At 23.9% G+C, this 25,705-nt stretch overlaps 2 protein-coding genes across 2 annotated transcripts in view; one reads left to right on the top strand and one right to left on the bottom strand.

Moving 5' to 3' along the window:
* Window positions 1–1,141: 1,141 nt before the first annotated feature.
* On the bottom strand, window positions 1,142–3,826 carry LOC122502451 (zinc finger protein OZF-like). The gene is made up of 2 exons (XM_043612506.1): window positions 3,586–3,826; window positions 1,142–2,864 (listed from the first exon to the last, which is right to left on the bottom strand). Exons 1-2 carry the CDS (start codon window positions 3,604–3,606, stop codon window positions 1,218–1,220), a joined length of 1,668 nt encoding a protein of 555 aa, XP_043468441.1. The 5' UTR covers window positions 3,607–3,826; the 3' UTR covers window positions 1,142–1,217.
* A 3,604-nt stretch (window positions 3,827–7,430) lies between these two features.
* The window catches only part of LOC122502449 (mucin-5AC), a 28,546-nt gene continuing 10,271 nt past the window's right edge, over window positions 7,431–25,705 (top strand). The window contains exons 1-5 of the mRNA XM_043612504.1: window positions 7,431–7,691; window positions 14,747–14,896; window positions 23,522–23,666; window positions 23,871–23,988; window positions 25,218–25,299. Of these exons, the coding sequence (XP_043468439.1) occupies window positions 14,779–14,896; window positions 23,522–23,666; window positions 23,871–23,988; window positions 25,218–25,299 (463 nt within the window). The 5' untranslated portion in view covers window positions 7,431–7,691; window positions 14,747–14,778. The remainder of the gene's footprint in view (window positions 7,692–14,746; window positions 14,897–23,521; window positions 23,667–23,870; window positions 23,989–25,217; window positions 25,300–25,705) is intronic.

The raw sequence follows: 25,705 nt of genomic DNA, 5'->3' as shown, positions 1-25,705 counted from the left end.
CAAACTTATTCAAAATTTTTAATTAAAATTCTTCAAAAAATTAATTTACTTTTTTAAAACAATACACAATTTTTTTTTTAGAAATTCAATTATTTTCGAACGATTACATTAGAATATTTTTAAAAATTTACATTTTTAGACAAATTATTAAAATTTCGAAGAAATCATGTTTAAAAATTTGGATATTTTAAAAATATTTTTCAAAAATTCAATTATTTTTAAAAGCTAATATCAAATTTCAATTATCTTTCTAAGATTTTATCAAATTTTAATTATTTTAAAAAGATTTTATCAAATTTCAATAAGTTTTTAAAGATTTAATCAAATTTCAATTATTTTCAAGATTTAACCAAATTTCAATTCATTTTAAAAAAATTTAATTAAATTTCAATTCTTTTAAAAGATTAAACCAAATTTTAAATATTTTTCAAAGATTTTATCAAATTTAAATTATTTTTTTGAAGATTTTATCAAATTTCAATTATTTTTAAATGACTTTATCAAAATTAAATTATTTTTTACAGATTTAACCAAATTTCAATTATTTTTAAAAAATATAACAAAATTTCAATTCTTTTTAAAAATTTTAACTGATTTTCAATTTTTTTAAAAAAGATAAAACCAAATTTCCAAATATTTTTAAATGATTTTATCAAATATCAATTATTTTTTTAAGCTTTAACCAAATTTCAGTTTTTTTTTAAATTTTACCAAATTTCAATTATTTTTTAAAAGATTTAACTAAATTTCAATTATTTTTAAAATTTAACAAAATTTCAATTCTTTTTAAAAAATTTAACAAAAATTTCAATTCTTTTTAAAAATTTTAACTAAATTTTAATTTTTTCTCTAAAAAAGATTGAACCAAATTCCAATTATTTTTTGAAACTTTAACCAAAAATTCAATTATTTTTAAGATTAAAAAAAAAATTTGAATTCTTTTTATAAAATTTAAACAAATTTCAATTCTTTTAAAAGATTAATAAAGTATAAATTAATCAAAAAATATAAGTATAAATATAAAAAATATAAATGTAAATTAATCAATTATTTTTTAAAAACTTTTATCAAATTTAAATTATTTTTTTTAGAGATTTCACTAAATATTTAAAAAACTATATTATCTTTAAAAAATTTTAAAAAATATTTAAAACAATTTTTTTTGCGTCTTAAAGTCGATCCTAGGCCTTTATTGTAATGAATATATATTTGAAGATTCAATCTTCTAGTTCAATTTTAACATCTTCTATCTCAATATCGAAATTTTCGAACATTTCACTATATTCCTGTTTTACGACAATATCAACAAATTTCGTATTTATTAAATTTGTATCGAAATTATTTTTTGGTTCAATCTTAAAAATTTGCGAATTTTCACAAACTTCAACATTATCTTTGTCTCGACAAATATTGTCATTATTGCACAATGAAAATTTATTTTCATTTAAATTATTGATTGTAATTTCTTTGTCATTATTTGTTTCAATTTTCCCATTTTTGCGCTCTATTTTTTTCGAATTATGCTCTCGTATTTTATGCAAGAGCATTGAATGTTTATGTTTATATTTCTTCAGACAAATATCACATTCAAATGGTTTATCATTAGAATGACTACCCATGTGAACAATAAGATCGGATTTGGCGTAAAATTTTTTTCCACACGAATTACATTCGTAAAATTTCTTTAACGAATGTACACAATTCTCGTGTTTTATTAAATGTGATATTTTTACAAATCGTTTATGACAAATTTTACATGATAAATGTTTTTTCAACTCGTGAACATCTCTGATGTGTGTCATTAGATAACTTTTTTGTGAATAACTTTTATTACAAATATCGCAGACAAATGGTTTTGCGCCAACGTGCGTTAAAATATGTTTATTCATTTGTTGTTCACGCGAAAAACTTTTCTCACAAATTGGACAATCGTGAACGTCTAAACATTTCATGTGTATTTTAATATGACGCTCGATATTACGATATGTTGAATATAAATTTTTACAAATATCACATTCGTAGGAGTTTGCTTGAATATTCTTTTTATTATTTTGATAATGAATTCTCATGTGATTATTAAGATAGATTTTTTTCTTAAATTTCTCCTTGCATTGTGTACATTTAAAAATGGGTTTTGAATTATTGTGAAATTTCTCTTCATGAAGCATAATGTCGGAAAGTTTTGTAAATGTTTGCGAACAAATTTTACATGTTAGTGAATTTTTCTTTTTATGCACATGCAAATGTGATTCGAGATCGTAGAAATTTTCATAAGCACGTTTACAAAATTGACAGCGTAATAATTTTTTTTTCGAATGCGTTTGCATGTGAACTGCAAGACGATCGGCGCGACGAAATGTTTTTGGACAATTTTTACATTTATGTGGTTTACAATCGTCTTTCAAGTGAATCATTTTATGCGCTGTCATATTAGTGAGACGATTAAAACTCTTCTTGCAGATATTACATTGAAATGGTTTTTCATTTGTGTGACAAATGTTGTGCATTTTTAAATGATAATTTGTACGAAATATTTTATCGCATTTGTCACATGGAAACGAACGTCCGGATTGATGATAAAGTTCGTGATTTTTTAAATCCGATTGCCAAACGAATACTCTTGAACATATTTTACAAACTAATGGTTTTAAATCATCGCGATGTGTCCAAAGATGTGCTGATAAATCGCGTTTTGTTGAACAATTCTTTTCACAAATATTACATTCAGTTAATTTACGACATTTGTGACGTTTTAAACCTGTTGATGTTGAAAATGTTCTTGAACAATTTTTACATTTAAATTTATGTTGATTGTCTGCATCATCATTTTTATTTAATTTTCCTCTTCTCATTTTACTCATATTCTGAAATAGAGTTTAAAAAATTAAGGAACGAAAATTCCTGACATGCTCTGAAGAAAGATGAAGAATTTTAGGTTATGTTTATAATTATTTAAATAAAAATACACGAAGAAGAGTCACTCTTTATATAAATCACTGATGTTCAAATCTTTATTGCATCCAAAATAATTAATAAAAACGTATTTTAGTTTTAAATTAAACAAAGAAATTTTTAATTAAGGTAAAAATGAAACAAACATAACCTAAAAATTACTTCTTACTTTCATCGGAGCGCGGCATATTTTTGAGGCGCATGCTTATTCCCGAAATCTTTTTCGACCAAATAGTTATTTGATATAAAACTACTTAACTTAAAATTTACATAATATGAACATTAATTGTCATAGTCATTTATCAAAATTATACAATCTTTTCCCCTTTTTTATAAAAAGAAAAAATTCGCCCTTAGAATCGCTTAGTAAAATTAGGTTCAACATGTAAAATTTCAAATTCATCAAATTTTATAAGATATGGATCATTTTTTGCAAATTTGTCAAATGATTGCTAATTGAGGGTTCGGATCGAAGAACCGACGCTTCGCAATGTTCTGTGCGTTTACAAACGTCGGTTCTTCGATCCGAGCCCTCAATTACATTATGATATTTTTCATTCTTATTAATATTTTTAATAATCCTAATTATAATATTAATGTTACGGAAAAAAATATTTTGTTAAAAGAACTAACCTTTTTAGCATTGTCTTCCATATTTATTTGTAACTACAGTAATTACTTTGCTTATTCGTGATTGGATTATGGAATATAAAGGACCATAACAAAATGATTTATTTAATTAATTCGGAATTCAGTATCTGTTGTAAATGTTTTATTTTCTTTTGAACCACTTTTTGTTTAAGTAATTATTAAAGAAAAACAATAGATTTTCTTTATTTTTTTTTTTACTTTGTCAGCTGATTAATCAGCACATTGTCGATAAAAGGAATTCCTAAGTTTTCATATTTTATACGCTTGCGTAGAAGAGTAAAACGTCTTTTGAATTCAAACAATATTCCCGCTTAAATGAATCTTGTAATTACTAATTAGACCTCTTTGATTTATTTATCACTGACAAACTTTATAAAATAGTTTTATATTAGTAAAAAGATCTTCATACTAGATCATGAATAATATTTTGAACAATAATTAATTTTCGCAGCAACAAAAAGATCTTCATGACAAGTAGCAATTCGCGTTAGGAACGTTTAAAAATTTACAAACTTTTAAATTGTTCAGTATTTGGTTTTTATCATCGTTATAAATTTTTACTGGTAAACAAATTTTTTTTGTTAATATTTTTTTGTCATTTATAAATGTTTTAATTTTATTCTTCATGTTAAAACTACAGAAGGATCTTTACAGAATTAAAAAGTTATAAATCCTGCATTTATTGCAATGAAATAAAAAGATGAGTAATAAGATCAAATAATCCGAGAAAATATACATATAATTGAAAAAGTCGACATTTATCTTTGCCGGAAACATTTTTTTCTTCCATATTTACAAGCTCAATGTTATTTTCTATACTGTCATGCTCTTGCAAAGTTTATTCTGGGATTTTATTAGCTTGTAATGGAAATTATACCTTATTCCGATATCTTATATGTTGACTTTGACCTGATGTTGAAGAGACGTAGGTGCGTGCCTACGTATATACTAAAATTTATTCCTGGCTTTTACTTAGAATCCTTCCAAGTATTTGGCATATTTCTTAAGTGTTTGCTGAACACACACATATGTAGTTAATATATATCTTTTGTACTTATTGGGCTTAAAATCCTACGTGGGCTATACTTTTTCTCTTTTACGTGCCTAATACGCTGAATGCTATATATAATATTTATTTCAAACATAAGGGACAAACCCTTTCGTACAAAAGTATTTTTATATAGTCTAAAAATTTTAAAATAAGAACATTTTTTAAGCAATTACATGTAGTTTTAGGACATTTATCGAATTTTAAGTATAATTGCCCACACAGCATAGAAACTTTTTTAAAAGTTAAAATTAAAATTTTCAAAAATTTGAAATTAAACAACTTATAAAAAATTGTTATAAAACAAGAAGAAATCGATCACTCCGAGTCTTCGACTCGGAATAATCGCTTTCTTCATGTTTTATAATAATTAAAACTTGCTACTTTATCAATTTTTTAAAAATAATTTTTGAAAAAGTTCTTTGAGAATTTTCAAATTTTTTTTTACAATTTAATTTTATGAAATTTCAAATATTCTGACAGTCCTCAATTAATTATATTAGAAATTAAAAACTTTAAATAATTAAAAAAAATCCCATTAAACTTTTGAAAAAAAATTAATTCTATACAGAATTCTTAATTAAAAGTATAAAAAGTTCAAAATTTTCAGAGATTTTAATTTGAAACCTTTTGAAAATTCAATTATTTCTAAAAATCTACACCATAATGCTTTCAATATTAAATTATAATCTAAAATTTTAACTGAAATTGATTTTTAAATCAATATTTATTAGAAAATTCTACGAGAATTCAATTATTTAAAACTACAAAAAAAATATTTTATTAAATAATTAAATGTTTCTTAAAATTAAATTTTCATATAAAGAATTTTATCAACAAAATTTTTAAATAATTTAATTCTCTTGACAAATTTTAATAAAATTTTTAAGAATAATTTCATTTCTTGAGAAATTTGATGAAAATTTTTAAGAATAATTTCATTTCTTGAGAAATTTGATGAAAATTGTATTAAAAATAATTGAAATTCTGCCAAGAATTTTATTATAATTTTTGAAATTTTTGAATAATTGAATTTTGGAGAAGAATTTTATTTTTTATACAGATAATTGAAATTTTGACGAGAATTTTTGTAAATTTTTGAAGATAATTGAATTTCTGCGAAGAATTAGAATATACTTTTGAAAATAATTGAATTCCTGAAACGAATTTTATTAAAATATCTTTTTCAATAATTGAATACTTTTGTGAAATTCTATTGGAAATAATAGACATTGAAAATAATTGAATTTTGACAAATTTTTGAAATTAATTAAATTTCTACGTAGAATTTTAAGAAAATTATTTTGAAAAAAAATTGTATTGTTACAAAGAATTTCATTATTTAATGAAAATAATTCAATTTTTTGAAGAAATTTAATTAAAAATGTATTGAAAAATGTATTGAAAATAATACTTGAATTGTAATAAATAAATTGTAGCAAAAGTTTTTTAAATAATTGAATTTCTTTGCTGAATTTTAATAAAAATTTTTAAGAATAATTACATTTTTTGAGGAATTTCATTAAAATTCCCTTAAAGATTTTTAAAAAATTGAAAGTTTGCGATGATTTTTTATTATGAATTTATGAAAATAATTAAATTCCTGTAAAAAATGTTATTATTTATGAAAATCATTGAATAATAATTTTAAATTAAAATTTTGTTAAAAATCTTTAAAAACAGGTGAAATTAGTTTTTGAAAAAAAACAGTTTTTTAAAAAACATTTCTGGAATTTTGCCTGTTAAAGATTTTTAAGAAAATTTTAACTTAAAATTAAAAAATGTTGCCATATATAAAATTCCGTAATAAAATTCAAAAGTATGTTATATAACGTTTGTTATTTGCAGAAATATTGTTTGCATACTGTGAGAAAATAATTTTCACTATTATAACATTTTCTGTATAAAGAGAATAAGCGCGGTATTATAAAAATGTAAATGCATATAATGTGCACGTGCCTTAGAATTACAAGCAAAATTATATGCCCTCTGGTGATAATAAAATGAGCATATTTGCGTATTATGAAGGCAAAACGCCATGCAAAATTTAAATTTCTATTCATTTAGGAAGGTTGTTTGTTGTTGGAAAAATATCAGGAATCAGGCAAACTTATTTCTAAGTTCTCATATACGTCTCTAATGTTTATATGGTAGAATTTAAATTCTTCTGGTAATTTTCACCTCATACGAAAACTTGTAGAAATAAGCCTTCAATATACTTGATTCTTCTATATATTTATAAATTACAACTAGGGTAAAAATTCTATATAAAAAATTTATATTTAATTTTTTCTAAAATTCTATATAAAAAATTTATATTCAATTTTTTAAGAATTCTATATAAAACATTTATATTTAATTTTTTTAAAATTCTGTATACAAAAATTTATATTTATTTTTTTGTCTCTAACGTTTATAAAAAGATGTTTATATGCTAGAATTATGACACAACAATTATTTTACGACTCTACTAATAGTATTTGACATCTTAGGGAATAATGAATGTCGAAGTCAGTTATAGCATTATAGAGTGTAAATTTGAAAGTTTCTCGGAAGTTTAGTGTGTAAGAAGCTTGTAAGATTTGATCCCGTTCGCGCGGGATTTATCGCGCATGCTTCTTTACTATCTCGTGTCTGGGCAACCTTCTACCTCTTCTCACCCTTCTCTTGTATGTCTCTATGTCTATACCATTTGTTTGTGTGCGTAAGCCATTCCTCCTCGTGAAATATATATCCCAACTTATTTGAAATGAGAAAAAGTGAGAAGGGAAGAAAATCGAAAAGAGAGATGGTGGACCAGTAGACGAGGCCAGTTCTGGTCAGGCAGCCTCACACGACCTCTCGTACGGTGACTCCTGTCCACCGATCTCATTCAAGATCAATATTCCATCGATATAAAAATACAAATTTTTATTATTTTAATTCTCTGTGCGCAAAATATTTATTATTCTCGCGAAATTCATTTCTTTAATATTTAGAAAAATTTGAATTTCCTCAGTGCGTTAATATCAATTTTTTGGATTATATACCCATTCTCGCGGTAAGTTTTTCGAAAATATTTGTGATTTCATCAAATTTTTCTTTCATTTCTGTCTCGTAGGAAACTTTTTCATATTTAAAAATTTATTTATCAAAAAGGCCGAAACTTCTTTAATATTAAGAATTCGTTGTGTATATTTTGAAAAGAAAGTAAATAACAAAATAAAAATTAGAAATTAGGTTTAATGCAAGTGTCGAGGGTAGAAAACGCGTTGAAGAAGAAAAATCTACAGTTTTCTTCAAAGTATCAAATTGATACCAAAGTAGATCAAATTGGTGGTAAAAATTAGGATCAATTTTTAATTTAACCCAAATTTTTGGTATCCGTTGCACTTTGATACTTTTAAGCTAACAATGAATTTTATGATTGGAAGTACAGTTTGTTAATATAATATATTTATATAAATACTATTTAATAAATATTAGATAAATTTTAAGTAATACTATGAGTAAGATTTGTAAAAAAATATTTATTTCCTAAGATTTCTATCTTAGAAAATAAATATTTTTTTAACCGATATAGCAAATTTTATCCTTTTGAAGAAAAAATGTAAATTTTCGAGATGAAAATATTTTTGTTATGGTTGAATAGATTATATTGTGAACATAGACATTTCCTCCTTTCGAGTTTGACATTTACCCTAAGACTGACATTATAGTCTCTGACTGGTCTCTGACAAATCAAATCCAGTGAAACATGAGTGGGAAACTTATTCATAATTCCGTAACAGCTTTAATATAATATCCATTTATTAAAATGACATGCAAAGTTTATAATTTTTCCCGTCTGACATTCGATATAGATTTTCATGCACTTATCAATAAATTAATTTCTAAATAATTAATACACTTTCCCTCAATGACTTTCGGTTTTTTAACCCAAAAGAATATTAAAAAATAAATTATGTTCCAAAAAAAGAAAATTTTTTAAATTCGTAAAATTGGGAATTAAAACAATTGTATTTTTTTAGTTCATTGGCCAAGAGATGAAATAGTAAAAGAATTAATGAATTGATCAATTAAAATTACGATATTTCGTAAAAAATTTCAATGAAATCTTTTTGAAACTGAGTTTGACTCTTTAAATTCAAAGTGGGCAATGTGCCAAAGACACCGACTCTCGAGAAAATTGTGGCGCTGACGCCTCCACCCAAGTCCAACACGGCCGAAAATATCTTTTTAGATTAACAACACAATATTTATCTATAGAGAGGATTTTTTTCAGGCATTTCTTTTCTTTCTTTTCTTTTTTTGTTTTTTTGTTTTACGACCGACTATATTGACAAATTCTCTGTAAAACCATTTTTATAATTCTTGAGGCCAAAATTAAAAATCTTACTCATCAGTTCTTAATTTGTTTGAGCCATTATATACTATTTATACAGTATTATATGTTTGCATATTGACGCATTTGCGAAGGAAAGAATATGTTATTTTTATTTTTATTTTAATATGTTATTTTCAATAATGTGCTGAATGTTGATATTTTAACCTTTTTATTAGATATCATTTAGGTATAAAAAGAGACTTTGTTATTATCATCTTTTAATTTTTATTTTTAAATTAATTGACTATTATTAATTAAATATTTAATTGAATCAAATAATAGTTATTGGGGTCAATTAAATGGTATTTGCTTCAAATACTGAAATTTTTGGTTCAAATACCATTTAATTGACTCCAATAAATATTATTTGATTCAAATATTATTGTAAATATTTAATTGATGGTAGTCAATTAATTGGTTATTTGAATCAAATAAATTTTTTTTCAGTGTAGTAATAATAAAAGTTTTTTGAATTTTTTACTCCCATTTTATTCGATTCGACTCTCGAGATTTTGAATTTTTATTATTTTCCCCAACAGCAAAACCGTACTGAGAAAAATGATCTATTAAACATAAAAAGAATTTCCTTACAAATGAAATACTTTTATGACAAAAGGATTAATTTTAAGTAACAAAAATTCATACGCGATTCACAGTTTTCTTGAAAGTATGAAATTGATACTATTAAGTGGATCAAATTGATGGTAAAAATTTTGATTAACTATTGATTTGATCCACATTTTTGGTATCAATTCGATGTAATTTGATACTTTTTAAGGGGGCCCCCTTTTTAAGTTAACAGTGTTTATAAGATTGGTCGTTTAAAATCAGGTCTGTCATGAAAATCATGATTTTTTTTATTTAAATCATTTTTTTATACTGTTTTTTAAATATTTATTTTTAAGTATAATTTGTTTTTTTTAATATTAAAAATTAAAAAATTTATTAATAATAGGGTGGCTGCAAAAATTTCATTTTCAGAATTCCCTGACTTTTCCTGACTAATTTTTCGTTTTCGTTGATTAACACATTTTTAAATTATTTAATATTCTGCATTTGATAATTAAAAATTTAATAATGCTTTTTAAGTAACAATTTTATTTTTAAAGAAAAATAAAAATAAATAATAAATATTACCTATATTTATTTATTTGTTTGTTTATTTATACGAACGGCCAATGCCCGTTTATCAAATATTATACTTTTGTCTTAAATACAAAAACTAAATTTACATTTATCAAAGTTTTTTTAATTGTGATTTTTTTTCGATTAAAATTTTCAAAAATTAATTCTTCTGTATTTTGAAATAAAAAATGAAAATGATCGCATCCATTTTTGGTGAGCTCGCCAGTTTTGATATTACAAGATCGCCTAATTTGTTAAATTTGATATGCCCACTTGACGTCAAAAAACATTCTGTCAAACCTACATAGGTCTTCAATTATTCCAAAAGGAATAATCAGCAGCATGAAAAGTTGATTTCACGCACTTATTATTTCATTTCCTCCTATAACTTTCCTTATAATAATTCATTCATATTTCTGTTTTTGTTAGTCAAAAAAAAAAAAAAAAAAAAAAAAACTTTTATAGGCATTAATATTTCAGGTTTCTTACGTCACGAGCAGGGAAATAATAATAGAAAAATGTAAAAACCTTAAAGAAAATATAAAAATAGTTAATACCTATAAATATATAATTCGTTGTTATCACGTGGGATTTAAATATTGTGTAAGCCATTGGCATTACCATATATGAAGTAATCGTTTATAATCATTTATTATGAAGATTTAGGAATATATAGTGTTTCATTTAAAGGCGATTTGTCAAAAGTTTGTTGTAATTTAAATACATAGATCTATGTATAGTTGTGGAAAACAAATGATCTTCAAATATAACTTTGCAAAAAGGCTCCTTATGTTTATTCCGGTAATATAACATTGCGTCTAGTAGCGATTGGTGCCAAGAGGCCAAGGAGAATGTATTCCAAGAAACACCATGGGTTATGTAGAGCTAAATTTTTTTTTCTTTTTGTAAATTCAAATAACGTACTTTTAGTTTCAAAATTGAACTTTTATTTTTTGTCTAAAATACTTACTCACTGTTAACTATAAAAAGTATTAAATTGCAACGAATTGATACAAAAAATTTGGATCAAATAAAAAATTGATCCTAATTTTTGGCATCAATTTGATCTTCTTTGGTATCAATTTGATAATTTGAAGAAAACTGTGCTTTCAAAAATATCCCAATTGTAGTGTTTTTGATTTTTTACTACAAAATTTTTCTAAGGATATCAAATTGAGACAAAAAACGTATTAAAATTGTTGCGAAGCAACGTTGACACAGTTTAGGGAAAAGTCAGGGAAAATAGAATTGATCAGGGAAAAGTCGGGGATTTTTAGTAAAAGTACTGCAAAAAAAATTGAATTTCTAAAATTCATAAGAAAAGAAGAATTTTAGTTAAAAAATACTAAAACAAAAATGAATTTTGGAAAAGTTTCAAATGATTGCAAAAATTCAATTATTTCTAAATGTTATAAAAAATACTTCGCAAAAATTCAATTATATTCAAATTTTTTTTTTAAATTTTCGTCAAAATTTCAATTATGTTTACAAATAATAAAATTCTTCCCCGAAATTTTCAATTATTTTTAAAAAATTTAATAAAATACTTGAAAAAATTTCACAGGGATTCAATTATTTACAAAATTTTTACTAAATTTCTTCGAAATAATTAAATTATTTTCATAAATAATAAAATTTTCACATGAATTCAATTATTTAAAATACAAAATTTCATAAAACTATTTTCGAAAGAAATCAATTATTTAAAAAGATTTTTATAAAATTCGTCGCAAGAATTAAGTTATTTAAAAAAATTTAACAAAGTTCTTTTTAAGAATTTAATTATTTTCAAAAGCAATAAAATTCTTCGTAGAAATTCAAAAATTTTTTTTAATTGTCGTCAAAATTTCAATTATCTTTATTTATAATAAAATTCTTCTTCAAAATTCAATTATTTTTAAAAATTTAAATAAAATTCTTGGCAAATTCTACAGGAATTCAATTATTTACAAAATTTTTACTAAATTTTTCCAAAATAATTCAATTATTTTCATAAATAATAAAATGTTTACATGAATTCAATTATTTATTATTTAATTATCACAAAATTTCATAAAATTTATTCGAAAAAAGTCAATTATTAAAAAATATTCTTAAAAAATTTGTCGCAACAATTAAATTATTAAAAAAATTTAACGAAGTTCTTTTCAAGCATTTAATTATTTTTATAAATAATCAAATTCTTCACAGTTTAATTATTTTTATAAACTTGAATAAAATTCGTTGCAAGAATTCAATTATTTTCAAAAGCAATGAAATTCTTCGCAGAAATTCAAATATTTTTAAAATTCTCGTCATAATTTCAATTATTATTATAAATAATTAAATTCCTCTTCAAAATTCAATTATTTTTAAAAATTTTAATATACTATTCTTGGCAAAAGTCCACAGGAATTCAATTATTTAAAAAAAAAATTTAACAAATTGTTCTTTTCAAGAATTCAATTATTTTTATAAATAATAAAATTATTCACAGGAATTGAATTATGTTAAAAAAGTTTTTGAAAATATTCCCGTCAAAATTTCAAGTATCTTTATAAATAATAAAATTCTTCCCCGAAATTTTCAATTATTTTCAAAAATTTTAATAAAATTCTTGGGAAAATTTTAATTATTTTTAAAAATTTTCCTGAATTCAATAATAATTTTTAATGTCTACTATTTTAATAAAATTTTCCAAAACAATTCAATTATTTAAAAAAAATCTTAATAAAATTCTAATATTAAATAGGTAGGTATTTAATTATTTTCATAAATAATAAAAAATTTCACAGAATTCAATTGACCATTTTTTAAATAAATTTCTTCTCAATAATAATTCAATTATTTTCATAAATAATAAAACTCATCGCGGGATTCCAATTATTTTTAATAAAATTTTAATTTCAATTCTGTTAAAATTAGTTCAATTTTTTAATGATGTATTTAATAAATTTTAATTCCTACTAAAAAATAATAATCATTAAATATTTATTTAAAAAAGAAGTTATTGATGTTTTCGAATAATTTTACAATTAAAGAAATTTGTAAATAAATGTAATGGAAAATTTTTTTGAGTTTCTAATAATTTTTAGAGTGAATTAGAATATTCTTTAGGGTCAAGGAAAAAAACAAAATTATTCAGGAAAAAGTCTGGATTATCAGGGAAAAGTCAGGAAAAAAATATTAAATTTTCGTGGCAACGAATTGATACCAAAAAATTTGGATCGAATCAAAAATTGACCCAAATTTTTTTGGCATCAATTTGATCCACGCTTTAGTATCAATCTGATATATACATTAAAGAAAACTGTGCTTTCAAAAATATCCCAATTGTAGGGATTTTGATTTTCTACTACAAAAAAATTTTTCTTCTTAAAAAAGTTATTATACGTTTCCAAAAAACAATTTTACTTCAACGATCAAAATAATATGTAAAAATCTTTTTTAATACTATAGGAAATGTATTCATTTCATAATGAAGTCGTATTTTTCAAGAGTTAATTGAAATCACTTGACTTACGATGAGAACACGCACGTTAATTTTTTTTGTTAGTTTTTCATCGCTTACAATAACTCGTTTCAGGAAACGAACAGTAGTGTGCTTTATTCATATATACATATACAAGATACGAGAATGAATGTATAAAAAAAAAACTGGAGTACCATAATTACTTATAAGAAATCTTAAACGATTTAAAAAATTTGCATACACGGGAGGATGTGTATAATTTTCTTTAATTGTATAATAATCGTAAATAATAATTAAATTGTTAGCTATAAAATTTATATTTCTAATTTATAATTAATATTTCTAAAAAAATTTTAGATTCACGAAAAACACATGCAATTTATTGTCCTTGATCTACATTTTATGGCAAGGTTAACATGCTGACGAATTTTTATATTATGAACTCCCATATTAGGTATAGAATGTCGGATTCGAAGAAGATAAAAGTAAAAAAGAAAAAATCAAATAAGAAGAGTTGTGGATCCTTGCAAAGTAAAAGGTTTTTTTTTTAACAATACGATGTGACATTGACATCGAATTTTCGAATATAATGCGACTTGTATGACAAAAGGAGAATTTAAAATTTAAATTGTGCGAAGAAAAAAAGTACATTTGGTTTAAATGGAAAAAATAGTAGTTATTTATTGTCGAACGTCGATTGGGTCAAAAACTAAGGGGGTGAATTTAATCATTGGACCAATGTGTCTATTAAATTTATACCCTTAAATATTTCTTAAAATATTTATTTTGGGGCAAAAAATGGTTGGAACGAAAGTTGTTGGGCTTAAAAAAATGTAATAATAAATTTTTTTAAGCTCAACAACTTTCAAAAAACCCAAAATATTTATGGGGTTCCATTCTTATGCCACACTCTGTATGAAAAAAAAATTTATTAATATCTTGATAATATTATCAAGTTATAAATAAATTATTTTTCTATTATTTTCCGATTAAAATTCTTAAAATTTGTCCAAAATTTAAATTCGGCTTTGGTTAAAAACCAAATTTGAAAGATTAGTATAATTTTAGAGCCAATATTACAGTAGAATAAAATTTGCATATTAAGTAAGGTACTTATAATTTTTATAAAAAATTTTTTTTCAATTTGTTGAAGAATTGGTGCGAGAGGGTTGCAAAGTGGTCGCAATGCCATCGACAACGAGGGAAAGCTCACACATGAGCAAAAAGATCGTGACTCACAGTGGTCCTATATCGGGACAGAGCCACTCAGCAGCCACGGCCAGCAACCTCGAGAGCAACTTAGGTAAACTTCAATATATTATCGATGTGGCAACAGGCCTAATTTTATTTTTCCTTTCAATTTAATCGCCATTCGACTATATGCAGTCCGTTTTCAAGGAAAAAAAACCCCCATGATTGCAAATAAAATCTTGAATCATCTTTAGTGATTTTCAAGAAATTAATATTTACTTTCGTCACTTGATTGGATACCCATGGTTCGTTCCCAAAAATTTCTTCAAACGTTTTTCAATTCAAATTTTCGGCATCAATTTTATCCAATTTACTACCACACACTTCGCACTCGATAATTAATTTTAAAAAAAAGTAGCTTTCAAACTAAAAAAAAAAGTAGTAAAAAAGTAGCTATCGAAAAATTAAACTTGCCAACCAAAAAAAAAATCGTTTCAGACACTTTACAAAACTGACCAAAATTTCTAATCCATATTTTCTATTTTCCTGACTTTTTCCTAATTTTCATCAAAAATATTTACTTCTTTCTTATTCTGCTAATTAATTGAATTCCATCAACGAATTTTATTATTCATGAAACAATTTAAATATTTATAAAAATAATTCAATTCTTGCGAATTGAATTGAATTCTAACGAAGATTTTTACAAACTTTTTTTTTAAATATAATTGAATTCTGTTTGGAAATTTTATGAAAATAGTAGATATTGAAAATTATTGAATTGCGAAAAGTTTTTAAAAATAATTAAATTTTACAATGAATTCAATTAAAATTTTTGACAATAATTGAATGTTAGTGTTGTATGTATTTTATTAAATTTGTTTGAAAACAATTGAATTTCTAAAAAGCATTTTATTACTTATGAAAATAATTGAATTCTTGACAATGATTTTATTAAAATTCTTTAAAATAATTGAATTTTCAAGAAGAAATTTATTACTTTAAAAAATAATTGAATTCTTGTGATGAAAATTTGTTATTTATGAAAATAATTGAATTTTTCAAAGAATTTTATTAAAATGTCTCAAAATAATTGAATTTTCGGGAATAATTTTATTATTTTCGAAAATAATTGAATTTTGCAAAGAATTTTATTAAAATGCCTCAAAATAATTGAATTTTCGGGAATAATTTTGTTATTTTCGAAAATAATTGAATTCTTTCGAATAATTATTTATGTAGATAAATAATTGAATTCTTAGGAAGCATTTCATTAAAATCAAAAAGAATAATTGAATTATTTAAAAAAAATGTAACTAAAATAATTTATTTCTTTCGAACAATTTTATTAAAATATTTCAAAATAATTGAATACTTGCAAAAGATTTTATTAGAATTTTTTTAAATAATTGAATTTCCAAGAAGAAATTTATGACTTTTAAAAATAATTGAATTCTTGTGATGAATATTGTTATTTATGAATTATGAATATAATTGAATTTTTCAAAGAATTAATTAAAATATTTAGAAATAATTGATTTTCTGTGAAAAATTCTAATATTTTTTGTAAATAATTGAATTCTTCCAAAGAATTAAAAAAAAACATTTTTTCAATAATAAATTTTTCGAGGAATTGAAATTAAATTTTTAAGAATAATCCCATTTTTTCCAATTCCTGTAAAATTGTATTTAGAATAATTGAAATCCTGCGATGAATTTTATTATTTATGAAAATAATTGAAATCCTGCGATGAATTTTATTATTTATGAAAATAATCGAATTCCTAAAAAGAATTTTATTATTTACGAAAATAATTGAATTCTTGCGAACGATTTTATTATTTATGAAAATAATTGAATTAAATGCGAAAAATTTTATTAAAATTTTTAAAAAAAGAATTGATTTTCTGTAAAAAATTTTGTTACTTTTGAAAATAATTGAATTCTTCATAAGAATTTTATAAACATTGTTTTAAATAATTAATTTTTTCGAAATATAATAAATATTATGAAAATTTTGATTTTAAATAATTGAATTCTTGTGGAAAACTTTATTTTTGAAAAGAATTGAATTTTTCGATTAACTAATTTAAAATAGTATTAAAAATAATTGAAATTCTTCGATGAATTTTGTTATTTATGAAAATAATTGAATTGTCGCTTAGAATTTTATCAAAATTGAATTTTGGATGCATTTTATCAATTGTTTTTTAAATAATAAATTGAATTCTTTTGCAAAATTTTATGAAAATACTAAATTATTGAAAATAGAATTTTGAATATTTTTTGAAAATAATTGAATGGGGTACGAAATGAATCATATTTTCCAGAATGTTCATGTTATTTCAATTTAATTGGTTCCAAAAATTGTGTGTTCTAAATTCATATTCTATAAGAGTCTTTTATAAATTCAAAATAAAAGTTTTCTAAAATATAAGAAAAAATATAAATTAAATTTTTTTCTTATCCGTGTAATGATTCACAATTTCTGAATGTTTTTTTCCCAATATAAATATTTTCATAAATTACTGCCTTTACAAAAAGTAAAAACAAAAGTAAACATTTCAAATTTTTATAAATTATTTTTTTAACAGATCACTCAATATTATATTGTAATAAAAATTTTAATTTAAAGGAGAAATAAATCAATTTCGTTCATTTGAACATTAATAGAACCTTTAGGGGCATTCCGTGTGGAATAAATTTATAAATTATGGAAAATTTTCTAGCTTTTTGTAAAGACAAACTTTGAAATTCCTTTAAAATAGAAAACGTATTTTTTTATAAAATTTTTTTATAAAAAAAATTTGCGATTTTTTTATAAAAAATCGCAAAGGAAGTCAAAATCAGAAATCAGATTGTTATATATGATTTAATAAAAAATTCGTGGTGCGTTTTAACTTTTAAATTAAATAATTTAAAATAAAATGAAATTAGTGATATTGAAAATTCTTTATCGATGATTTCAAGGCCATGTTTTTGATTTAAAAATCCGCCTGTATGCATTTAAATGATAAATTAAAAATGCCGTGTGGGAGTGCGCACGTTACGTCAGTAAAAATGTCCGGCCTACGTATCCGAACTACGTATGTATATACATGATACATATGTTACGACACGATATACATATACACAAATACGAAAAAAAATGAAATATATCGATTATAGATGTATAACACAACTTTCATATTTTGAATTTTTAAATTTTTAAAAATTTTCCCTTCAGGCAATTTTCAATCAACAAGGGCCAAAAAGAGATTTTTTTTTTAAATGGACTTAAAAAATAATTAACGTCCTTTCGGTAATTAATATAAATTAGTTTTCTTTTTTAAATTTTCAAATTTTAATTTTTAATTTTTAATTTTTAATTTTTAATTTTTAATTAGCAAAGTACAAAAAGAGAAATAAAGAGTTTAGAAACATTTAAAAATTGCACATCAGGGACTTATATATAGATAGTTACAGACCTATTTTTAAAAACGTTTATTTTCCAAGTTGACAATTTAATTTGAAAGGAGACGAATTATGCTATCGGAAAAAGTAGACGCTCCCTTAATTTCCGGCATACTAACACATAGATTCTATATAAATATATAGCACATATATCCTATATACATAATATGTATATTAGTATATATCCTTGTTTGTAACAAGATGTACATCATCAGAATCTCGATGCGATCTGTGCAATTTGCAAAGACTTTATTTATGGGATGACGCTACGTTTGTCTGCTATTGTTATATATCTATTTAAAATTTCCAGGTCGATTGATAATTGTTTTCAAACACGCAAGCAATTGTTTATTTAAACAAAATGTTAATTTAAAAAAATTTTTTCTAAAAATTAATTCTCCATCATCGTAGGAATAATTCTGTTTGGTATTTTTGAAGTCTAGAAATAGTTCAAGAATACCGAACTGGAACGGTATTACATATGAGAAATTTTGAAATGATAAATAAATTTTGCCTGTAAAATTTAAGAAAACTGAATATTTCCAAAGAAAAAAATTTATTTATAATGTTTAAGAGAGAAAGAGACATAAAAATAATCGAGTTTCGTGTATCAAGAGCGGTTGTTTGGATTTCTGTGAATGACGTTCCTTTCATGCACCCACGCTTTTTTTTTAATGGCGTGTCCTTGTAACATATTTTTCTTCTATAGCTTCATCGTTAATAAAATAAAAAAGAAGAGGGAGAGGAGGGAAATTTGAGAAAAAAATTCTCAAATTAATACGAAACTCGTATATCATGAATTTAAAAAGCGAAACTTAGGCCTCTAAGGCCTTAGAGGATATTCCTCTTTTTCTTATTTATTTTCGTGTATTCTGTAAATATTTTCTGCAAATAAAGGGAGAAGAATCGTTTCAAACTTAGAAGGAGTAAAAAGAATTTTTTTAAAGGTGTTAATTAATTTTTGACACGGTCAATTGTAAACTTTGAGTCTCGGGTTTTTGAAAAGTACGCGCACTGTCTGACTAAACTGGAAATTATACAATATATTTCAGTAGTAAGAGTGCGTTTGAATCAGACTGAGACATAAAAGTGTCAGTGATATTATATTTCAACAGGAAGGCTATATTATTTCTTGGCAGCCTAATTCTAATTTTACACGCGTAAAGAATGAACAATTTATGACACATTGTGCAATTTATTTTTTCAAACTACGATAATCATTTTGAAGCACAGTATTTTTAATGATGAAAAATTTATAGACTACTTTGGTGAAAGGATTTAATATAAGGAAGTAGTAAAATTTGTAAGAATTGAAATAATTTAATTGGATGCTAATTCCAAGTAGGATGTAAAAAATCATAATATAAACATTGAGGAAAAGAATCCAGTTTTCCTTCTAATGCCACAGTTTTCTTGAAATTGTCAAATTTATACTAAAGTCAGGGCTTTAGTTTATTTATTTATTTAATTAATTTCTTATTTATTTAATATAATATTTCCAGTGAAAGTATTTAAAAATACGGATTTTACAGACCAAAAATGAAAAATTACGGGACCAATGACAAAAATATAACCAGTCTGAGTCAAATAAGAGAAAATTTTACTTAGAAGTACAAATTAAATTTTTCATAACTATAAAACATGAAGATATCGATAACTCGGAGTGATCGGTGTTTTATAATAATTAAAGATGACTGAGTGACAAAATCATTACTATCAATTCAATTATTATTATTTTCCAGAATTTTTAACTAAAATTCTTCTTTGAATCGATTATTTTGAATAATTTTCGAAAAAGTTCTTTGCCAATTTTCAAATCCATTTGTTTAAAATTCAATTTTACGAAATTTCGATTATTCGTAAATTCTTCAATTAAATATATATTAGAAAATAAAAACTTCAAATAATACAAAAAAATTCAATTAAACTTTTTCAAAAAAATTAATTTCAAAATTCAATTATTATCTAAAATTTTATCTTAAATTCATTTTAAAATCAATTTTTATTAGAAAATTCTGCGGGAATTCAATTATTTAAATACAAAAAGTAAATAATTTATTGAATGATCGAATGTTTTTTTTAAATTGAATTCTCATAAATTATTTTAAATCCTGCGATTAATTTATTAGTTACGAAAATAATAGAATTGGGAAAAAATTTATTAAAAATTAGTAAATAATTGAATTTTTATGAATACCTAATTGAATTTTTGGGAATTTATTGCTATACTTTTGTCTTGAAAACAGTGTGTACAGTTTGGACCTTTATGAAAATCTTTGATGCTAATCGAAAAGTTATGTTCAAATAACTCCTAAACATCCAGAATGTTGTCCATCTGGAGATAAAATTACTCGATAGGAGTTAAAATTTAAAAAAAAGTTTAAATGCGACTACATCTGTAAAAGTGTTCTTGAATGTCGATTTGGTATTGTAATTATTCAAATTCTCTGAATAATAACTTCCAGATTGTGATTATGGTATCTGCAAACAGGATTATCCGATAAAGATCAAAATTTCTCAAAGTTCACAGATTGGTTTCAAAGGAAATTAAAATTTCAAGAACCAAGAAGTGCAGATTAATTTCAACGTAAAGGAGACACGTAGTTTAGTTTAGTTACAGGATGGCTACAGAAATCCGCATTTAAAATTCCATACCTTTTCCATGATTTCCAGGTCAAATTTTTACGAAATTCCAGTGAAATTCTAAATCTAATTTCATTATTTTTATGCTCTTAGAAAATACTTTACTTATTTAATAGTCTCGACTCTTTGGTAAAAAATCTAAAATTTCCAAAATTATCAAAAATTCAAAAATCCGAATATCTTAAAATTCAACAGTTTCTCCTCCCTTTTATGGGATTTAGCTTCATTATTTTTGTGCTTTTGGAAAATACTATACTTATTTAATAGTCTCGACTCTTTGGTAAAAAATCTAAAATTTCCAAAATTATCAAAAATTCAAAAATCCGAATATCTTAAAATTCAACAGTTTCTCCTCTCTTTTATGGGATTTAGCTTCATTATTTTTGTGCTCTTGGAAAATACTTTACTTATTTAATAGTCTTGACTCTTTGGTAAAAAATCTAAAATTATCCAAAATTATCAAAAATTCAAAAATCCGAATTTCTTAAAATTCAACATTTTTTCCACTCTTTTATGGGATTTAGCTTCATTATTTTTGTGCTCTTGGAAAATACTTTACTTATTTAATGGTCTCGACTCTTTGGTAAAAAATCTAAAATTATCCAAAATTATCAAAAATTCAAAAATCCGAATATCTTAAAATTCAACAGTTTCTCCTCTCTTTTATGGGATTTAGCTTCATTATTTTTGTGCTCTTGGAAAATACTTTACTTATTTAATAGTCTTGACTCTTTGGTAAAAAATCTAAAATTATCCAAAATTATCAAAAATTCAAAAATCCGAATTTCTTAAAATTCAACATTTTTTCCACTCTTTTATGGGATTTAGCTTCATTATTTTTGTGCTCTTGGAAAATACTTTACTTATTTAATGGTCTCGACTCTTTGGTAAAAAATCTAAAATTATCCAAAATTATCAAAAATTCAAAAATCCGAATTTCTTAAAATTCTACATTTTTTCCTCTCTTTTATGGGATTTAACTTCATTATTTTTGTGCTTTTGGAAAATACTTTACTTATTTAATAATCTCGACTCTTTGGTAAAAAATCTAAAATTATCAAAAATTATCAAAAATTCAAAAATCCGAATTTCTTAAAATTCAACATTTTTTCCTCTCTTTTATGGGATTTAGCTTCATTATTTTTGTGCTTTTGGAAAATAATTTACTTACTTAATAGTCTCGACTCTTTTTGGTAAAAATCTAAAATTTCCAAAATTATCAAAAATTCAAAAATCAGAATTTCTTAAAATTCAACATTTTCTCCTCTCATTTATGGGATTTAGCTTCATTATTTTTGTGCTCTTGGAAAATACTTTAGTTATTTAATAGTCTCGACTCTTTGGTAAAAAATCTAAAATTTCCAAAATTATCAAAAATTCAAAAATCCGAATTTCTTAAAATTCAACATTTTTCCAACTCTTTTATGGGATTTAGCTTCATTATTTTTGTGCTCTTGGAAAATACTTTACTTATTTAATAGTCTCGACTCTTTGGTAAAAAATCTAAAATTATCCAAAATTATCAAAAATTCAAAAATCCGAATTTCTTAAAATTCAACATTTTTTCCACTCTTTTATGGGATTTAGCCTCATTATTTTTGTGCTTTTGAAAAATACTTTACTTATTTAATAGTCTCGACTCTTTGGTAAAAAATCTAAAATTTCCAAAATTATCAAAAATTCAAAAATCCGAATTTCTTAAAATTCAACATTTTTCCCTTTTTTTTATGGAATTTAGCTTCATTATTTTTGTGCTTTTGGAAAATACTTTACTTATTTAATTGTTTCGATTCTTTGGTAAAAAATCTAAAATTATCCAAAATTATCAAAAATTCAAAAATCCGAATTTCTTAAAATTCAACATTTTTTCCTCTCTTTTATGGGATTTAGCTTCATTATTTTTGTGCTCTTTGAAAATACTTTACTTATTTAATAGTCTCGACTCTTTGGTAAAAAATCTAAAATTATCAAAAATTATCAAAAATTCAAAAATCCGAATTTCTTAAAATTCAACATTTTTTCCTCTCTTTTATGGGATTTAGCTTTATTATTTTTGTGCTCTTGGAAAATACTTTACTTATTTAATAGTCTCGACTCTTTGGTAAAAATTTTAAATTATCAAAAATTATCAAAAATTCAAAAATCCGAATTTCTTAAAATTCAACATTTTTTCCTCTCTTTTATGGGATTTAGCTTCATTATTTTTGTGCTCTTGGAAAATACTTTACTTATTTAATAGTCTCGACTCTTTGGTAAAAATTTTAAATTGTCAAAAATTATCAAAAATTCAAAAATCCGAATTTCTTAAAATTCAACAATTTTTCTTCTCTCTTAAGCTATTTAGCTTTATTATTATTTGAATTTCTATTCAAGAAAAAAAATGGAAAACAGAAAAAATTTAGAAACTTTTAAAAATTTCAGGCCTTTTCCATGATTTCCAGAAGCCTTTTAAAAATTCCATACCATTTCCATGATTTCCATGATTTTCAGATTCTGTAGGAACCCTGTAGTTACACATTGTTTGGAAGTTAATAAATGAATGTCATTGTCACTAATAAAAAATTGAGAAATTGTAGAATTTCTGTTATAGACAACAAAAATCAAAAATATCTTCCATTCATCAAAATGTAACTTTGTTTAGATGCACTATTAGAGGATCTTCAAACGACCGTTTCAAAACCAGAAGCGAAGACAACGACAATCAATCGAACTATTCGTTCAAGTTCGCCATTGGTGGAATACCGGTCAGCTGCCAATTCAAGCAAAACAGTTTCTGAAAGTACAAGGTAATGGTCTTAACTTATTTATTAAAAGGATTTCTTGGCTTTCAATTAAGGGAATTTCTTTCTTTCATTTCTCCATTTAAACACATTTCACTAGCTTGTTAAATCCATTTTTTGTATATATTATAAAAATCTCCCAGTAAACAATCAAAAACATTTAATTTTGAATAGTGGGTTAGGTTTTTTCAAACTAAACTTTGTTTTTAGAACTGTTTCGCCCACGCGGGGCACGACTACGACAACTGAAAAATATATTACGACAGGTCCTGCTGGCGCGCCGTCCGGTATTCCAGGTTTAGAATTGCTAGATAAGGAACTTCAAGATGTAAGTAAAAGATTTTTTATTAATTGTTGAATTTAATTAAGTTTAAATTTTAAAATGAAATTCTTAAGCTAAGAATTACGTCCTTTTCTTAATTTGAAAAAGTACTTCAAGACTATCATTGGTATGTATTTTGAAAATTGCAACAAAAATTAACCTTGGTTCTTGATTCGTATGCTTCCAAAACCGAAATCCCATAGCTGATTTTTTTCTCGAGATTATGAATACGCTGTTAATTTTTTAAAATTCAAAATGGCGGATCCAATATAACGTAGGATTTTTGAGAAACCGATCCGATTCCCTTGAATTTTATGATACTTGGCAAAAATACTATAAAAATCACCATCGTTTATTCTTGTACAAAAAAACTAAACTTTTCTCGACCAGTATTATAAATTCTGCTGTCGTTTCATCAGTAAAATGCAACTTAGAGAAATATTATCAGACAATCTATAACATGATGTTTGTTCTATATCAGCAATCTCAGTTTCTCTTCAAATGGAAATAGTTATTTTCTCTATCTATCGTGACAACAGTATAAAGCAGTTAGTTTTAGCCGGAAATAAAAAAAAACCCATATGATGGGGGTTTAAAGAAAAAAAAAAGTCGAATAACTGCGTATACGCGAGAAATTCGTCGAAATGAGCGAAACTCGTTAACGACAATATTTCCAATGTCGGCGAAACTGTTAAAAGTCACAATAGCCGCAGATACACATAGACGGAGTGATTGTGAGCAACATAACAGTTGATCCGAGTCTTATATGGTAAGCTGGGTGGCGATTGAGATTACCATGGTCCCATGAAAGAAAAGCGTGGGACTGATCGACCGCAACACATTGGACAGCTGTTATGTGTCACGTCATGCTCTGGCTCCAGCCGATTGTTTGTCAATTAATAAAACCTGCTATAGAATTGCAGATCTTATATTTTGTCTCAGTCACATTATTCTCATTCACCTGTTGAGTTCTTATTTCTTAAACGATCTCTCCCCATTTTTATCGCTTGCAATCTCGATCATAACTCTCTTTCCTTATGTACCAATAATTAATTCTTCTTATCGCTCCTGGTGATAGTGATAATTACAAATAGTGATAAAATATTATTAATTATTAATAGTGATAAAATTTAGAGGAAAAAATTGCACAAAGTTTAAAAAAATATTAGTTTTTATAAACTTTTATTTTTACTATAAATTTTCTTCTTTTTAAAATTAATCAAAATTTTATTTAGGTGCAACCTGGTCAAAGCAAAACAGTTGCTTACAAGCAGGTTTCTTATCATTATAACAAGGACTTGGATGGAAAACCAATGGGTAGGTGCAATTAATTATTAATACCAAAACATCACCAACGAATTTTTTTAATCAATTTGGAAACTGTCTTGAACTATAAAAATTTGAGTAAAGAAAGAAAAAAACTAAATTCGTTCTTAATTTCTTAATTTTGAAGCTGAAACTGGCAACCAAGTATCTGTATCAGCACCCACTAAATTTTGATAATTAAAGTTTAAAGTTTAATATTTTTTAAGAAGCTACTTAATTTTTCAAAATTTGATTTTGATGGTATTAAACGTTAAAAATTATTTAACATGAAAATTTAATTTATAAAATTGAGTTGGTGTGATGGATAACTGGGTGTTTCATTCAGCAAAAAAAGAGGAAAAATTTAAATAATAAAGGAATATAAATATATTTATAAAATGGGCACAAACGAGTCATT

This window comes from Leptopilina heterotoma, unplaced genomic scaffold (assembly GCF_015476425.1).
Source record: "Leptopilina heterotoma isolate Lh14 unplaced genomic scaffold, ASM1547642v1 Lhet_23, whole genome shotgun sequence".
In the NCBI taxonomy this organism is placed as follows: domain Eukaryota; kingdom Metazoa; phylum Arthropoda; class Insecta; order Hymenoptera; family Figitidae; genus Leptopilina; species Leptopilina heterotoma.
This window is presented reverse-complemented; position numbering and strand designations above follow the sequence as displayed.

What these genes read in the sequence shown, in the direction of transcription:
- LOC122502451 (XM_043612506.1), bottom strand. Translation starts at nt 3,606, where the DNA reads ATGGAAGACAATGCTAAAAAG. An exon ending in TGGAAGACAATGCTAAAAAG is followed by an intron (nt 2,865 to 3,585) that starts GTTAGTTCTTTT and finishes ACTCTATTTCAG; the next exon opens with AATATGAGTAAAATGAGAAG.